This window comes from Mesoplodon bidens (assembly GCF_964165515.1).
Source record: "Mesoplodon bidens genome assembly, chromosome: 9".
NCBI lineage: Eukaryota > Metazoa > Chordata > Mammalia > Artiodactyla > Ziphiidae > Mesoplodon > Mesoplodon bidens.
The window spans coordinates 37540148-37556651 of NC_138166.1; the positions used below are offsets into that span (position 1 = coordinate 37540148).

The 16504-nt window shown below is 37.3% G+C and overlaps 1 protein-coding gene across 1 annotated transcript; it reads left to right on the plus strand.

Annotated features, from left to right (window-relative positions):
* Nucleotides 1-327: 327 nt before the first annotated feature.
* On the plus strand, nucleotides 328-3495 carry SOSTDC1 (sclerostin domain containing 1). Its single transcript, XM_081244211.1, has 2 exons — nucleotides 328-584; nucleotides 3079-3495. The coding sequence occupies exons 1-2, from the start codon at nucleotides 380-382 to the stop codon at nucleotides 3492-3494; spliced, it is 621 nt and encodes a 206-aa protein (XP_081100337.1). The 5' UTR covers nucleotides 328-379; the 3' UTR covers nucleotide 3495.
* Nucleotides 3496-16504: the final 13009 nt, after the last annotated feature.

The window sequence follows — 16504 nt, forward strand, 5'->3', positions numbered from 1 at the left end:
CACACACACACACACACACACACACACACACAGAGAAAGAGAGAGAGAGGCTGTAGTTACTATAGAGTGTGCCTGGCTGCTTCAGCCCACAGACAACTGATGAAGTCCAACTCTGAAATTTCAGGCAATTTGTATACCAAGCTCCTCCTTTTCTGTAGTCTTCTCTTCCATTGGTAAAATTCTTTTGCAGGGTCATGTAGGGATCCCACCCCTTCTCTGTGTTTTCACTCTGAAGCTTTACACAACTTTACACCTGAATGAACGCCAAACCTCAGTGGATATATAAAGGGAACCTTGAGGAGGAATTTCACAGTTACAGTGCAGAAGCAGAGGGAAAGGAATTAACCAGCTCTCCAGCCAAGCAAATCCTCTACTCACCATGCTTCCTCCTGCCATTCATTTCTATCTCATTCCCCTTGCATGCATCCTAATGAAAAGCTGTTTGGCTTTTAAAAATGATGCCACAGAAATCCTTTATTCACATGTGGTTAAACCTGTTCCAGCACAGCCCAGCAACAACAGCACGATGAATCAAGCCAGAAATGGAGGCAGGCATTTCAGTGACACTGGACTGGATCGGAACAGTAAGTGTGTTTTACTTCCATGGATTTGGTTTTTTCTTATTTGGTAGCATTAGCTCACATTCCTGTAGAACTGTTTCATTGCTAACTAACCTGAACCATATACGTTTCGCTAAACAATCTGGGAAAATCTGCTGCACGTGTATATTGGCATTCTTCCCTACAAAGTTAACATTACTAAAACAGTGATTTGATAATGTAGGCACAGACTTAAGTTTCTAAACATTCCAAAAGAAAATGTTTCCAGGAATTAGACTGTTGCTTCTTTAAAATCATGCAAGATGAAAATTTTTACAAAGTGTTGTTCTAGTTAAATTCAGGTTGTTTTCTGTTTATTTCAGGACATGTGCAATTCTGGTAAAGTGTATAAAGGTAATTAACCAAAGCATGTATGGGAAATCACAAGGGAAAAAAAGAAGCTTTGGGGGGAAAAAAATGGCTCACACTGATTTCTAAAACATGTCTAGTGAAAAAGTTGAAGTTTGGATGATGATCTTTGAGAAGGAGGGATAAAACTAAAAACACTGGAGAATCATATTCTCCAAAATAATTCCTCATTAACCAGATCAAAATTTAGGTAACTGTATATTTCTGTGAGAGACTGGGGAAACTTTCAGGACTTTAGAGATATAAAATAATGACAGTACAATAACACTTTGTATAGAAAATATTTTTCTTCTTTTCTGTTTGCTTAATTGACAGACTCATTGACGATTAGTTAGAGGGATTCAAATTTCTTCTTTTACTTCACTCCTTTCCTTTAGAAGAGTTCACATGCTAGTAATAGGGTTTTAAAAGAGATACAGAGAAACAGTACGCAAGAAATCTTACACAAATCTTTAGCTCGTCCTGGATCCTCAAGCACTCATCATTCAAGTGCTAAAAGGAGTTTCGACCTCTGAAAAGTCAAAGCAAATGTGACTGTTACTGTCTTTCTAAGAAAACCAAGGTGTTTTAATTTTCATGAGGATGGTTGCTTTTAGGTACACAGGAACTACTTTATTATTATTAGATTACCGAGCAATGTGGTAGGTATTCATTGTCAATGAACTGTCACTGCAAAAATGCCAAGTCTCTATATGAACAGGAACAAAAAGCTAGACAGGTCAAAATCATCTCCAGCTGTTTCCAGGTGCATTCCTAAGGCAGCTGCAGGAAGGTGAACTGGGATCAGAATCAGACAGGCAGAGTACCCAGACCAGCCAGCTAGTTTACACTTTAATTTCAGTCTCACACTCTGTACCCGCACAGACGTATGTGCATATACCTTAAATTTTTTCACAACTCTCACATCCCTTTAGCCTATATCTCTCACCTGACTAGCACTGGGGTACAGAGCTGAAGTAAAACTCCTAATTTAGTATCTACTCCATACTAGCTTTCAGTATTCTATGCAAGACCACTTCAATGTCCCTGATAATTTTTATTTTTTAAATGTCAGCAGTCTGTACTTTGAAATATACATATGTTTTTCTGGCTAACAAGGCTCGATTGTTTTCCCCAAGCTTGTTACAGGCAATTCTCCTCAAGTTTAGATAACAAAGCAATGGAAAGGAAAACTCAAATATTTCAAGATTAATTTTTGCTTTAATTATGTAAGGCATGTAATGAGAAACTGTCAATTAGAGAACATGCTTATCAAATTCAAATGACTAAACAAAAAGTTTGCCATGACCAATATTCAGGAAACGAACACTGTAGTTCCTTTTGCAGTTGTAAATCAGACATGTTAGGCATTTTTCTGCCATAAAATTCATGGAAATGTAGCCAAGTTGTTATGGCAACCATACGTTCCTGATTTAGGGGGTTTTATATTCTTTAAATATTGAGTTGTAGTGACATTTTGCATTTAAACATTTTAATATTTGTGTTTTTAAAAGACAGCTTGGGAATTTATGCTTAAAATGCAGTTATTAAGTTTGATATGCAAAATGTCAAATGTACACATATGTATATATGATTCTCTGCAGCTGAATTTCGTAATTGAAACAAAATATTATGGATTGCATTGTACACAATATTTAAACATTTTCCACATTTTCTCAATAGATTTTTTTTAAAAACCTAATTAAAAGCACTTGCAGACATTAACTAATATGACTCATGAGTAAAAGAACATTAAAGTATACTCCTTCTTAGCTCATTAAAGAATGAATATTTACACATAAATGTAAGACCTGCTTAATACTTATTGGGGAGTAAGACTAAGAAAATGGGATTTTCATATACTCCAGTAAGCTATTAGCTAATGTTATACATGAAAAAAAAAAATCAGGCCCAGTTTATTTTATTCCATAACTTGTAGCCATATAAGCTGATAATTTTCATGAAAGCTTTCTCTACAACCATCCAGGCAGTGTTTTGCATTGTGAAAATAAAATAGGTGTTCGCTTCCTATTTGGCCATTTGGACATTATTTTTGTCATTGCAGATTACTTTAAAAAAAACCGTCCGTTTGTTTTTTTGCCTCTGATGCACATTTTTTTCCTTCCTGCAGCTCGAGTTCAAGTAGGTTGCCGGGAACTGCGTTCCACCAAATACATCTCTGACGGCCAGTGCACTAGCATCAGCCCCCTGAAGGAGCTGGTGTGCGCTGGCGAATGCTTGCCCCTGCCTGTGCTCCCCAACTGGATCGGAGGAGGCTATGGAACAAAGTACTGGAGCAGAAGGAGCTCCCAGGAGTGGAGGTGTGTCAATGACAAAACGCGTACCCAGAGAATCCAGCTGCAGTGCCAAGATGGCAGCACACGCACCTACAAAATCACGGTGGTCACCGCCTGCAAGTGCAAGAGGTACACGCGGCAGCACAATGAGTCCAGTCATAATTTTGAGAGCGTGTCTCCTGCCAAGCCAGCCCAGCATCACAGAGAGCGGAAAAGAGCCAGCAAATCCAGCAAGCACAGCATGAGTTAGAATTCAGGCTCTCCAAACTGGACTGACTGGTAACCATCTGCTTTACAGATTTGATTGCTCGGAAGACTCAAGCCTGCCACTGCTCTTTTCTTACTTGAAAATATATGCTTTCTGCTTTGATCAAACCCAGCAAGCTGTCCTAAGTATCAGGAGCTTCTTTGGAAATAGCTTTTTCTTTTCAAGTTTTTCAAGATGTACGAACATCCATGAGTGGGATTTGCATTTAAATGCCACACATCCTGTAGTATTAATTCCACACATCCTGTAGTATTAGTTCTTGAAAGACTGGTGATACTATACATGTCACTGAATCATTACTTTTTAAAAAGGAAAAGGGCTTCTCAGTTACCCTTCATTTCCCAATCCATCTCCCCCAGCCCCCAACAAAACCTCTTCAGAATTGAAAAGTTTTAAAAGAAAATTGTTGCCATGAATCTTCAGGTTAACACTTCAGGAAGGTGCTTTTTTGGTAATCTTCATGGGAACAGTTTAGCAGCCAAGAGTGATTGCCCTTTGAAAGAGTGAAAGACTTTGTTACATTTCACTTCAAAAATAAGCCCTGTAGCTTTTTACAGTCTCATAGTATGAAATTATACCCTGCATGCTGACCCTCGCTTGGAATGGAATCCCAGAAATGCATGGCAGCAGCTAATAAGTAAAGCTGATTAACTATTTATTTGTCAATGTTATTATTTAATGAGCTTTCACAAGTGATTTTTTTCAAAATGTTCATTTTTTATGTTCTGAAGCTTTTTCATGTATCTAAATATTTCCTTGTGTAATTTGTGGTTGATCTAGAAATAGGACAATACATACTGTAGATATGTAAAATAAATATTTTAGTCTCCTTATTACATATATGTTTCATCATGAACTTTATCAATAGTATGGATCTTTTTAAATCAATAAGATGCTTTGTAAAGATGAAATATGTAATACTTTCTTGTTTAATCTGTGCAATCGGAAGGTGACTTGACCTTCAATTCCATCAGTTTCTTTTAACAAAAATAAACACTGCTAAAAGTTATTGTCCTTGTCTCTAACATGTATAAAAAAGTACGTGTTTACAAAAACTACAGAATAAACGTATCAGAGTAATTGCTTTTTTTCTTTTTTTAACTTATTTTATTTATTTATTTTTGCTGTGTTGGGTCTTCGTTGCTGTGCGCGGACCTTCTCTAATTGCGATAAGCAGGGGCTACTCTTTATTGTGGTGCGCGGGCTTCTCACTGCGGTGGCTTCTCTTGTTGCAGAGCACTGGAATCTAGGTGCCTGGGCTTCGGGAGTTGTGGCTCGACGGCTCTAGAGCACAGGCTCAGTGGTTGTAGCACACGGGCTTAGGTGCTCCGCGACATGTGGGATCTTCCCGGACCAGGGCTGGAACCCGTGTCCCCTGAATGGACAGGTGGATTCTTAACCACTGCGCCACCAGGGAAGTCCCTGCTTGCTTTTTTTTTTTTTTTTTTTTGGCAGTTTTGGGTCTTCGTTTCTGTACGAGGGCTTTCTCTAGTTGCGGCGAGCAGGGGCCACTCTTCATCGCGGTGTGCGGGCCTCTCACTATCGCAGCCTCTCGTTGCGGAGCACAGGCTCCAGACGCGCAGGCTCAGTAGTTGTGGCTCACGGGCCCAGTTGCTCCGCGGCATGTGCGATCTTCCCAGACCAGGGCTCGAACCCGTGTGCCCTGCATTGGCAGGCGGATTCTCAACCACTGCACCACCAGGGAAGCCCCCCTGCTTTTTAAAATATAAGGCACATACAAGTTTTGATAGAAAATTCTATAATAAGAAAAAAGAGAGGGATAGGGAGACCACTGATTCAGCAAATAAGACGTTTGAAGAAGTTGGGTGGCAATCCAGCAGTGAGTTGTGATAAGAATATCATATTTAAATATACCAAGTCTGCTGCTCATTATAATCACCTGGGGGAGATACAAGACCCAATGCCCAGGCTGCCATCCAAATTACATCATAGTTTCTGAAGATGGAACTCAGATATCAGCAGTTTTTAAAGTTTTCCAGGTGATTCTAATATGCAGTTAAGTTTGAGAAAGGAATTGTGGAAAAATCACTACCATATGTTGGGAAACTTTGAATATTTGAATAATATTGTATGGTCCCCAAACCAAAAACTAAAACAAAAGAAAACAAAAACTAGTTTTTCACTGTTTTCAAGTTTGACATATCATTTATTAACCAACGTAATGAGTCTTGAACAAGATTATACAGTTAAATAACTGTTTTGTCAATTCAATCAATGATTGATCCCATCACTCCAAGTGAAGAAAGCCAAAGAGGCTTCATTATGTATTGACAAGAGCTTGGCTTTCATTTTTTGGATCCTGAGCATGAAGGAGTCCTTAGTGCTTTTTTTGTGGTAGATTGTTCTTTTTGTAATTACAAGTCTAACAGTCACATGTATATGACATAAATAATACTAAGCTAAATAAGGACATTAATGTTGTCCCTTCCCTATGAAAGGTAGGAGAGTCTCGACATACATAAAGACAAGAAAACATCTCTCGATTTTGTAATAATGCCAACTATTGTATCATTAAATAAAATAATGATTCATAGTCCACTATTGACTTATTTTCTAGTCTTACTAACTAGATCTTAAACTACTTCATATCATTATATCAATGCATGGAACATTCATAGTTATATCATAGGTTGAATATACCAAAAATGTATTATTTCATATGTTTATTTTACTTGCTCATCATTGCTCAATATGGGATATTTAACATAACAGAAGACTTAAGACACTTTAGCCATTTCTTCCTTCTCAACATCAAAGCACCTTGTGTAGAAGGCCTTAGAGATGGTCTTAAAATTAGTGTCCTAAGGCCTGAGGCATAAAAAGGAGTTGACTGGACAATGACTTCACAATCAAGAAGACTATGTGGTTGCCTTTTACTAATAAAACATTGAAACAAAGGTTTTGGTGATAAAATACTAAAATCATCACTAATTTGATTGTTAATAGTATTTAGTAAGTGAATGTACTAAGAAAAATGAAATGGAATAAAGCAACCTTATAAATAAGATTAGTCTCTGTTAAGTCAAGGATTGGATCCATTTCTTATGGTCACATTCAACTTACTGATCCATTTCAGGCCATGTTACATTGTGATACATTCATTGCATGGTATTTAACATCAAATGACAGGAAAAGGTCAGCAATCAATAAGAAAAGCCTAGGATACAATCAGTCAGTGAAGTAAAAATTTAAACAGAAAGAATAGCTTTGTAGTTATTATTTTAAAATGCTACAAAGCACTTGCATCTTAATTGTTGATTATATTTCAGCTTTTGTTTTTTTCCAGTTAATTCACACATTCCAGTCTGATTAAACTGCATAATTGTATTCTCGCCTTAGTAACTATCATTTCAAAATGGTGATTGTGATCATTTTGGCAGAGTCTGACCTCTAGTTTAAATCATAATATTTATCAATTAAAGAAAAGATTTATTTATCGAATTTATTTTGCCCAATATGGATAAAGAGCTTTTGCTCAAGTGGCTTGATAGATAGAAGACAGTTTGATAGATAGATAGGTAGATAGATAGATATTGATATTAATAGTTATATTAGATATATAGAGATAGGTGTTTTTATCAATAACAAGAATGGAAGAAAAATTAATAGTACATATACAAATAGATAATACATATAGTGTGCTACACCTAAGCTAAATATGGACATGGAGCTTTCAGAAATATCTATTTGCAAAAAAATAATATTTTAACTACAAATGGTTTATATTTATTCATTTATGCTAGTTACAAATAACCACTGTATATTTTTTGAAAAACAATGAAAATTAGGGTGTGTTTTTATTTTTATTTATTTTTTGCTGTATGCGGGCCTCTCACTGCTGTGGCCTCTCCCGTTGCGGAGCACAGGCTCCAGACGCGCAGGCTCAGCGGCCATGGCTCACGGGCCCAGCCGCTCCGCGGCACGTGGGATCTTCCCAGACCAGGGCACGAACCCGTGTCCCCTACACCGGCAGGCGGACTCTCAACCACTGCGCCACCAGGGAAGCCCAGGGTGCGTTTTTTTTCAATTTAAAAAAGACTGAATTTTAATCCATTCCTGGCTTGTATAAAATTAGTAAGGTTTTGCTAGAAGATCATGCTGTATCATTCACCCGACGCTACTAGAAGGATTTTTAAAAATTGTATAACCTGATCTATCTATTTTGCATCATATTTAATAGATATTCAGTAGGTTATACTAGGCAGTTATGAATGGAAAGAATAGTATTTAGCCAAAGCAAAACCAGGAAAGTTCCAAATTGCTGAGTAAAATTAAAGCCTTTGAGAGTTTAAGTTTAGTATGTTGGAATTTTTTTTTGCAACCATCATGAAATTTAAGTATCAAAATCTAATTCATTACATTTGGAATTAAAGTGTGGTTTGGATTAGACTTAACTCTTGAAAATGGTTTTTAGCACTAAAGAGGCAATTCACTGCATACCGTAAAATCAGCATTTATACACTTTCTGTAGTCACATACTCTAATGAAAAATAAAATGCATGGCAAGCCTTTGGTGAAATCCTGTAGACACTCAGGAGTTCACTGGGAAAATGACTTGGGATCCTCAGTGCTACAGTGTACTATCTTGTTAGAATGCTTCCTTCCCTCAAGAACAGATAGTGATGACTCGCATTTAGTTTAATTGGAACCTATTAAAATATAGCTCTATGTTGAATTAAAATGAGTTTAGATTTGTGAACTGAGTATACATTTGGCCACTAGAAATCTTTGTTACATCCACTAAGAGAGATTTACTAGAATAGCTATTCCATTGTATTGGTCTGTCCATCATTTCTGATTCCATAGCTAACAACCCATTTGGTGCCTTTACCTGCATATTTTGTAAATTGTCTCAAAGAGCTACTGGGTAACAACCACTGCAAAATTACCAGTGGGAAGATGTTTCAACTTCCAGTTTCAAGAACTGATTAAAATGATTTAATGCCAAGCTGACTGCATAATTATTTCCAGTGCAAATTAGACTGAGTGATAGTTTATCATCTGCATTGGCAGACCTGCTAAAGGATTTATTTTCTGTTACAAATGAAGAGTAAAACAGTTTGGGAGATTTAAGAAGGAACTTAAATATTTCCTTTTGAACTTTAGTAACTGCAAACCAAGGGTTACCTTGTATTACTGATTTTATTTCTTAGTGGTGGGATTAGATGTATGAATTGAGACAGAATGTCTAAAGTGAATGACATTGTTAGTGACACAGACATATTCAGCTAAAGTTGTTTGTTAGTAAAACCGATCAAGAGCCTGATAGGCTTAAAGATAACTTACTAACTGTAAACATTACCTTTTTCAGTAGGAATAAATTCTTTTTTTAAAAATTTATTGTCATTAAATTCACACAAATTAAAAAAAAACTTTTATGTTCTAATATTGGTGAATTTTCACAAAATGATCACTTGAGTCCTTTTATTCATTGAGATGTTAGCCTAAATTTGGCATTCAAAGACAGCCTAAAACACTGAACCCAGTAGTCCAGTAACCAGGCCATTTTTAACAACCCTTTCCCACCTTTAACTAGCATTGTACTTTATGTTGAATAGTTGACAGTTTTTACTAACTAGAGCTCTCTCTATATTTTTTTGCCTTGTTTCCTCTCTTACTTTTCATATGTGGTCTATACATTAAAAATATTTTCTTTATGTTTTTTGTTCATTTGTTTTACTTCCTCAAGCTTAGAGAGTTAAACAACAACTCTGTCTTGCCACAAATTTTCTTATTGCAAGCCAAAGACAAAAATTGTCAAATGCATTTAAAAATGTAATGAAGAGTTATGGGCTTCCCTCGTGGCGCAGTGGTTGAGAGTCCACCTGCTGATGCAGGGAACACGGGTTCGTGCCCCGGTCCGCGAAGATCCCACATGCCGCGGAGCGCTAGGCCTGTGAGCTATGGCCGCTGAGCCTGCGCGTCCGGAGCCTGTGCTCCACAACGGGAGAGGCCACAACAGTGACAGGCCCGCGTACCGCAAAAAAAAGAGTTGCCATTTTGCCTGTTTATTGACACTCTTTCCAAAGAGTTGATTAATTTTGTCCACTTTGTATACTAATTAAGAAACATTTTACATTTAATCTATGACATAGTTGGACATTTTAAACACATAATAAACAAAAAAATTCTGTTTGAATTTTTTTATGTAGCAATTTTTATACAAGTGACTGCAAGAAATGTGAACTTGGAAACAGAAGACCTGTTTTATGGTTTAGACTGTGCTGCTACTAACTGGTTGGGTGAAATCACACTTGTGTCTTAAGCTCCCTAAAGCTCAATTACTTTATCCGTAAAATAAGGAAGTTTAACTAGATAATCTCTAAAGTGTCTTCCAGCCTAAAATATTCACTTTCTGTTATCCCAAACAATATGGCTATATTTTCAATCACACTGACACCCAAAAAGGCAGATTCGACTAGTACTATTCTCCAGCTTTGATGATGTTTCCAGGTCACTCAATTATGAAATTTCAGAATAAGATTTTGGTCAAACTTGTTATGGAACTGACATTTTCCATCTTGACCAATACCTCTTTAAGGCAGGCTATATAAGATGAAATTGGAGACCCAACTCCAGGAGGGCTGAGACTATAGTCTGTTACTGGGCATTTCCCACATATAATTTCCAGTTTCCAGATAGTTTCTGTATATTAGGTGAAGCCATTTATTGCTGATGATAGCATGAGTAAAGCAAAGAGCTATAGATGACTTTGGCAAAAAAAAATATGTAGAGATTTGTGCATCTAGGACACTAAATATGGCTTATATCCAATATTTATATGGATTTTTAAAAAAATGTATACTTTTGAAATAATGCCATTGTAGTCAATTTGCTCTGGAAAAGGGCCTGTAATGATAGGATGATCTACCTGGCAGTATATGGTAAGGTCCCAGCAAAGCAATCTCCAAAAACATGAAGAATTCTGTTGATTACACCAGATGATTGCTGTATCATGCAAATCATGCTGATATTGCATAACTTAAGTTGGTTTTCAGTCATTAACATACATTTGAGGGTAATAATGTTTTTAACGGCTTGAATTGTATTTGTGTAAATGTATATTTTATCCTCATTCCTTAATTCATAAAATGAGGAAAGAAATCCAAGAGAATGCTTTCAGCAGATGTTGGAGCTGGAACAAGCTCCCCCCGCCTTTTTTTTAAATCATTGTGTTCTTTTGGAGTTAATGCATTTATGATTCAGTAATATTATTAAACTAAAACAGGTGTGGTTCCTGGACATCCTGGGTTATGAGAGTTTTCTATTGTGTTTTATTATCTCTCTTATGACCTGTAGTAATGTTAAGCATGTTCAAGGGGAAAATGACCACAGTACCAGAGCAGCTCTATTTTGAGCTGAAATAAAGAGCTGGAAATGCTGATGACAGGGAGAAGAGGCTTGTAAGGACAGACAATCAACACCATGGCATAGCTCTGGAATGAGTTCTGAAAAGCCACAGTCTCTCAGGGCTGCTGCCCAAAACAGGAACCTTCAAACGCTGTATAATTTCCATGCTATCAGAAGGTCTGCTGCTCTCTTCCCTGGTAAAAATAGCAAACAAAACAAACACATAACAGACAAATCCTCTTTCTGGCTCTTCTACAACTACTGATACTCATTCACCTTTTAAGGTTGACATTTTTGATTCCTCTCAAATACAAACATCTCTGGAAGAGAAAACACATCAAGATAATGTTTGCAACCTCACGAGGACCAGTAGGTTGGGAATAAAGCAAGGGAAAGGGAAAAGGGACTATAGAAAAAAGCCCTGCATAAAAAATGGCAGTTTCAAATCTGCTCCCATATAGAGTAATAAAACTCCACCAAAAATCTAAATATTTTATATGAATTTTCCTAATTTATAACTGTGAACAGTAGATTTAAAAAATCTTGTATTTGAAAAAGTATGCATACTGGCCCTTTTGTTGTGTCAGTTTAAGCTGGTCTATGGGCCATGTGGGGCACTTAAATGATATCTCAGTTTAGAGTTAGGATAATTTAATTCTAATCCCCAATATGTCACTTCTGAATGGCCTTGGGAAATTCAGCTAAAGTGTAAACTTCCTGAGATCTGAGTTGGCATCTCTGTATTAGTTAGCATCCTAAAAGGAAACAGACAACATACTCAGAATAAGTTAAGGAGGATTTATTTACAAGGGGACTAATAATAAAAGTCTGGGGGGGAATAAGGAAAGTACAGGGCCTAGTGCAGGAGCCCAGGCCAGCAATAGCAAAGCTGTCACAAGACCACGCCCTAAGAAAAGAGGGAAGGATGAGGCTATTGGAGCCTGGAAGGTGAGGGGACACATGGAGAGGAGCAGTGGGCTGTTGTCAAGCTGAGCAGACATTCAGAGGAACCTGCAAAGCCAGGGGTCCAGGGGAATAATCCCCTTGTCACTCTACTTTCTCCCTCATCCTTCTGATTAATCTTCTGCCAGGGCTTCCCACTAGCTGACCCCCTCAGAGGTCATGGGCTTGAGAGCTGGTGAAAGTAATCCGTACAGGTCAGCCTTGGGGCAGAGGGCAGCATGAAGAGTAGAGGATGGATATGGAAAGTCAAACATATCTGCCTCGCACAATCTCTTGGGCAGCCTTTTCTTTACAGCTGGAAAACTGGAAGAGTGTATTGTATTTAGTAGGCACTGAATTATTATAGAATCTCTTTTTTTTTTCATTTCTAAAATGTAGAAATTAAGTTGTAAGGATTAAGATCCAAGGTCTCTTCTAGTATTAATCTTCCTGTTTCATGCTTGAGATAAGAATCTAGAAGAGACATTTGGGAGAAATTCTGAGAGCTTTGGATGGCCTACCTTAAGGTTAGATATCATGTACCTCAAGAAACAAGTCAGCCTATTTAAAGCCCAAACCTATTTAAAACACAAAAACCGAGATGACATTTTTTTGAGCAATATCTCATGCAGCCCGTGAAAAGCAGGGGCATGTTTACTATAGATTCCTATACCTTTGAGAAGTTTTCAGTATTTACATTCTATGGATAGAGTGAGGGATAGGAACTGGGTGTTTATTTTTGCTATTATTGTTGTTATGTGTTTTTAATAACAACCATGTCATTAGAACATGCAGTCATAGGTGAATGATTAACTACAGATTAGTTTCTATTTGGGGTTTTTTCATGAAAGCCATTCAAACTTTGAAATAGTATATTAGTTGGAAAAAGGAACTATCTATTCCATAAATCCATTACACATTAACAAAGAACTACTCACCAAATATGACAATTTTCACCAAAAGGCATTATCTAGAATATAAATATATGTCCTATGTTAAGCTTATTCCTCAACCTCAGAAAAGAAAGCATTTGAATATGGCAGTGTTTAAGCTTGGCTGCCCTATTATGAAAATAAAACTTCAGAACTAAAACCCTAAGGCTGAAGGTCTATGGATTAAAAGGAAGATCGCTACACACTCCTACATGATCTCAAAACATGTAACTCTTACCCATTCACATTGTACTCCCCAGCAGTCATCATTGTAATCCATGAACAACCCAAAGTTGCAGAAGGACATCATCATGGTTCCATATGCAGCTGGTCTCTTCACTTGGGACAGTGATAATCATATCACAGTTTCACAGAGTGGGACTGATCCAGGGAATGATGACAGTAGGATGCCAAGCCATTTTAAATACACATCAAAGCCAATTTAGAAACTTGGCTTAGGTGTGGAATGATGGGAAATGAAGCACTTGGCTTTCAGAATTTCAAGGACTCACATTAACGGGAAAGCACTGCATAGATAAAAGGCGATGAGAAAGAATGAACAGCTGTGCCAGGCTTTGCTTAGTTGTTACACTGCCGAGCACAGCCTTTAGATGTACAAAGGATAAGAAGCACAGCCAACTTTGCAATTTCTTTTTCACCTGTGTCTGAATGCATAGAAATAACATCTGTAACTGGAATAGTTCCCCTTTCTTCTTATTCCACTCTCTTACACTTGAACAGCTGGACGTTGGGCTTAATCCACTCATAGTAATATTATTTGATCTAAATAAAGGTTTTAGAATGTTGAGGAAACCAGGCAAGGATGTCACAAAGAAAGAAAACTACAGGCCAATATCACTGATGAACATAGATGCAAAAATCCTCAACAAAATACTAGCAAACAGAATCCAACAGCACATTAAAAGGATCATACACCATGATCAAGTGGGGTTTATTCCAGGAATGCAAGGATTCTTCAATATACGCAAATCAATCAATGTGATACACCATATTAACAAGTTGAAGGAGAAAAATCATATGATCATCTCAATAGATGCAGAGAAAGCTTTCGACAAAATTCAACACCCATTTATGATAAAAACCCTGCAGAAAGTAGGCATAGAGGGAACTTTCCTCAACATCATAAAGGCCATATATGACAAACCCACAGCCAACATTGTCCTCAATGGTGAAAAACTGAAACCATTTCCACTAAGATCAGGAACAAGACAAGGCTGCCCACTCTCACCACTCTTATTCAACATAGTTTTGGAAGTTTTAGCCACAGCAATCAGAGAAGAAAAGGAAATAAAAGGAATCCAAATTGGAAAAGAAGAAGTAAAGCTGTCACTGTTTGCAGATGACATGATACTATACATAGAGAATCCTAAAGATGCTACCAGAAAACTACTAGAACTAATCAATGAATTTGGTAAAGTAGCAGGATACAAAATTAATGTACAGAAATCTCTGGCATTCCTGTACACTAATGATGAAAAATCTGAAAATGAAATCAAGAAAACACTCCCATTTACCATTGCAACAAAAAGAATAAAATATCTAGGAATAAACCTACCTAAGGAGACAAAAGACCTGTATGCAGAAAATTATAAGACACTGATGAAAGAAATTAAAGATGATACAAATAGATGGAGAGATATACCATGCTCCTGGATTGGAAGAATCAATATTGTGAAAATGACTCTACTACCCAAAGCAATCTACAGATTCAATGCAATCCCTATCAAACTACCACTGGCATTTTTCACAGAACTAGAACAAAAAATTTCAAAATTTGTTTGGAAAAACAAAAGACCCCGAATAGCCAAAGCAATCTTGAGAACGAAAAACGGAGCTGGAGGAATCAGGCTCCCTGACTTCAGACTATACTACAAAGCTACAGTAATCAAGACAGTGTGGTACTGGCATAAAAACAGAAAGATAGATCAGTGGATCAGGATAGAAAGCCCAGAGATAAACCCACGCACATATGGCCAACTTATCTTTGATAAAGGAGGCAGGAATGTACAGTGGAGAAAGGACAGCCTCTTCAATAAGTGGTGCTGGGAAAACTGGACAGGGACATGTAAAAGTTTGAGATTAGATCATTCCCTAACACCATACACAAAAATAAGCTCAAAATGGATTAAAGACTTAAATGTAAGGCCAGAAACTATCAAACTCTTAGAGGAAAACATAGGTAGAACACTCTATGACATAAATCACAGCAAGATCCTTTTGGACCCACCTCCTAGAGAAATGGAAATAAAAACAAAGATAAACAAATGGGACCTAATGAAACTTCAAAGCTTTTGCACAGCAAAGGAAACCATAAACAAGACCAAAAGACAACCCTCAGAATGGGAGAAAATATTTGCAAATGAAGCAACTGACAAAGGATTAATCTCCAAAATTTATAAACAGCTCATGCAGCTCAATAGCAAAAAAACAGACAACCCAATCCAAAAATGGGCAGAAGACTTAAATAGGCATTTCTCCAAAGAAGATATACAGACTGCCAACAAACACATGAAAGAATGCTCATCATTAATCATTAGAGAAATGCAAATCAAAACTACAATGAGATATCATCTCACACCAGTCAGAATGGCCATCATCAAGAAATCTAGAAACAATAAATGCTGGAGAGGGTGTGGAAAAAAGGGAACACTCTTGCACTGCTGGTGGGAATGTGAATTGGTACAGCCACTATGGAGAACAGTATGGAGGTTCCTTAAAAAACTACAAATAGAACTACCATATGACCCAGCAATCCCACTACTAGGCATATACCCTGAGAAAACCATAATTCAAAAAGAGACAAGTACCAAAATGTTCATTGCAGCTCTATTCACAATAGCCTGGAGCTGGAAACAACCTAAGTGTCCATCATCGGATGAATGGATAAAGAAGATGTGGCACATATATACAATGGAATATTACTCAGCCATAAAAAGAAACGAAACTGAGCTATTTGTAATGAGGTGGATAGACCTAGAGTCTGTCATACAGAGTGAAGTAAGTCAGAAAGAGAAAGACAAATACCGTATGCTAACACATATATACGGAATTAAAAAAAAAAAAAAGTCATGAAGGACCTAGGGGCAAAACGGGAATGAAGACACAGACCTACTTGAGAATGGACTTGAGGATATGGGGAGGGGGAAGGGTAAGCTGTGACAAAGCGAAAGAGAGGCATGGACATATATACACTACCAAACGTAAGGTAGATAGATAGTGGGAAGCAGCCACAGAACACAGGGAGATCAGCTCGGTGCTTTGTGACCGCCTGGAGGGGTGGGATGGGGAGGGTGGGAGGGAGGGAGATGCATGAGGGAAGGGATGTGGGAACAGATGTATATGTATGACTGATTCACTTTGTTATAAAGCAGAAACTAATTAAAAAATTAAAAAAAAAAAAGAATGTTGAGGTCCTAGAAATGAGAATACAAAGAAAAGATTATATGGGGAATCCATTCAAAATTAACTTATTTGGTATATTGTTAGATAGTATTGCAGGGTAGTCAAGAGTATAGATATTGGAGCCAAAAGTACATGGGTTTGAATCCTGACCTTGCCCTTACTAACAGACTACTTTGAGCAATATATGCCTCAATTTCCTCAACTGTAATATAGGGTAATTATCTCTACCTTAGAAAAATTCCTGAATGTATGGGCTCATAATATTAGTTGTTACTGATGTTACTGTTGTTGTTATTATATTTCTTAAGCTGAGACCAGCTATTT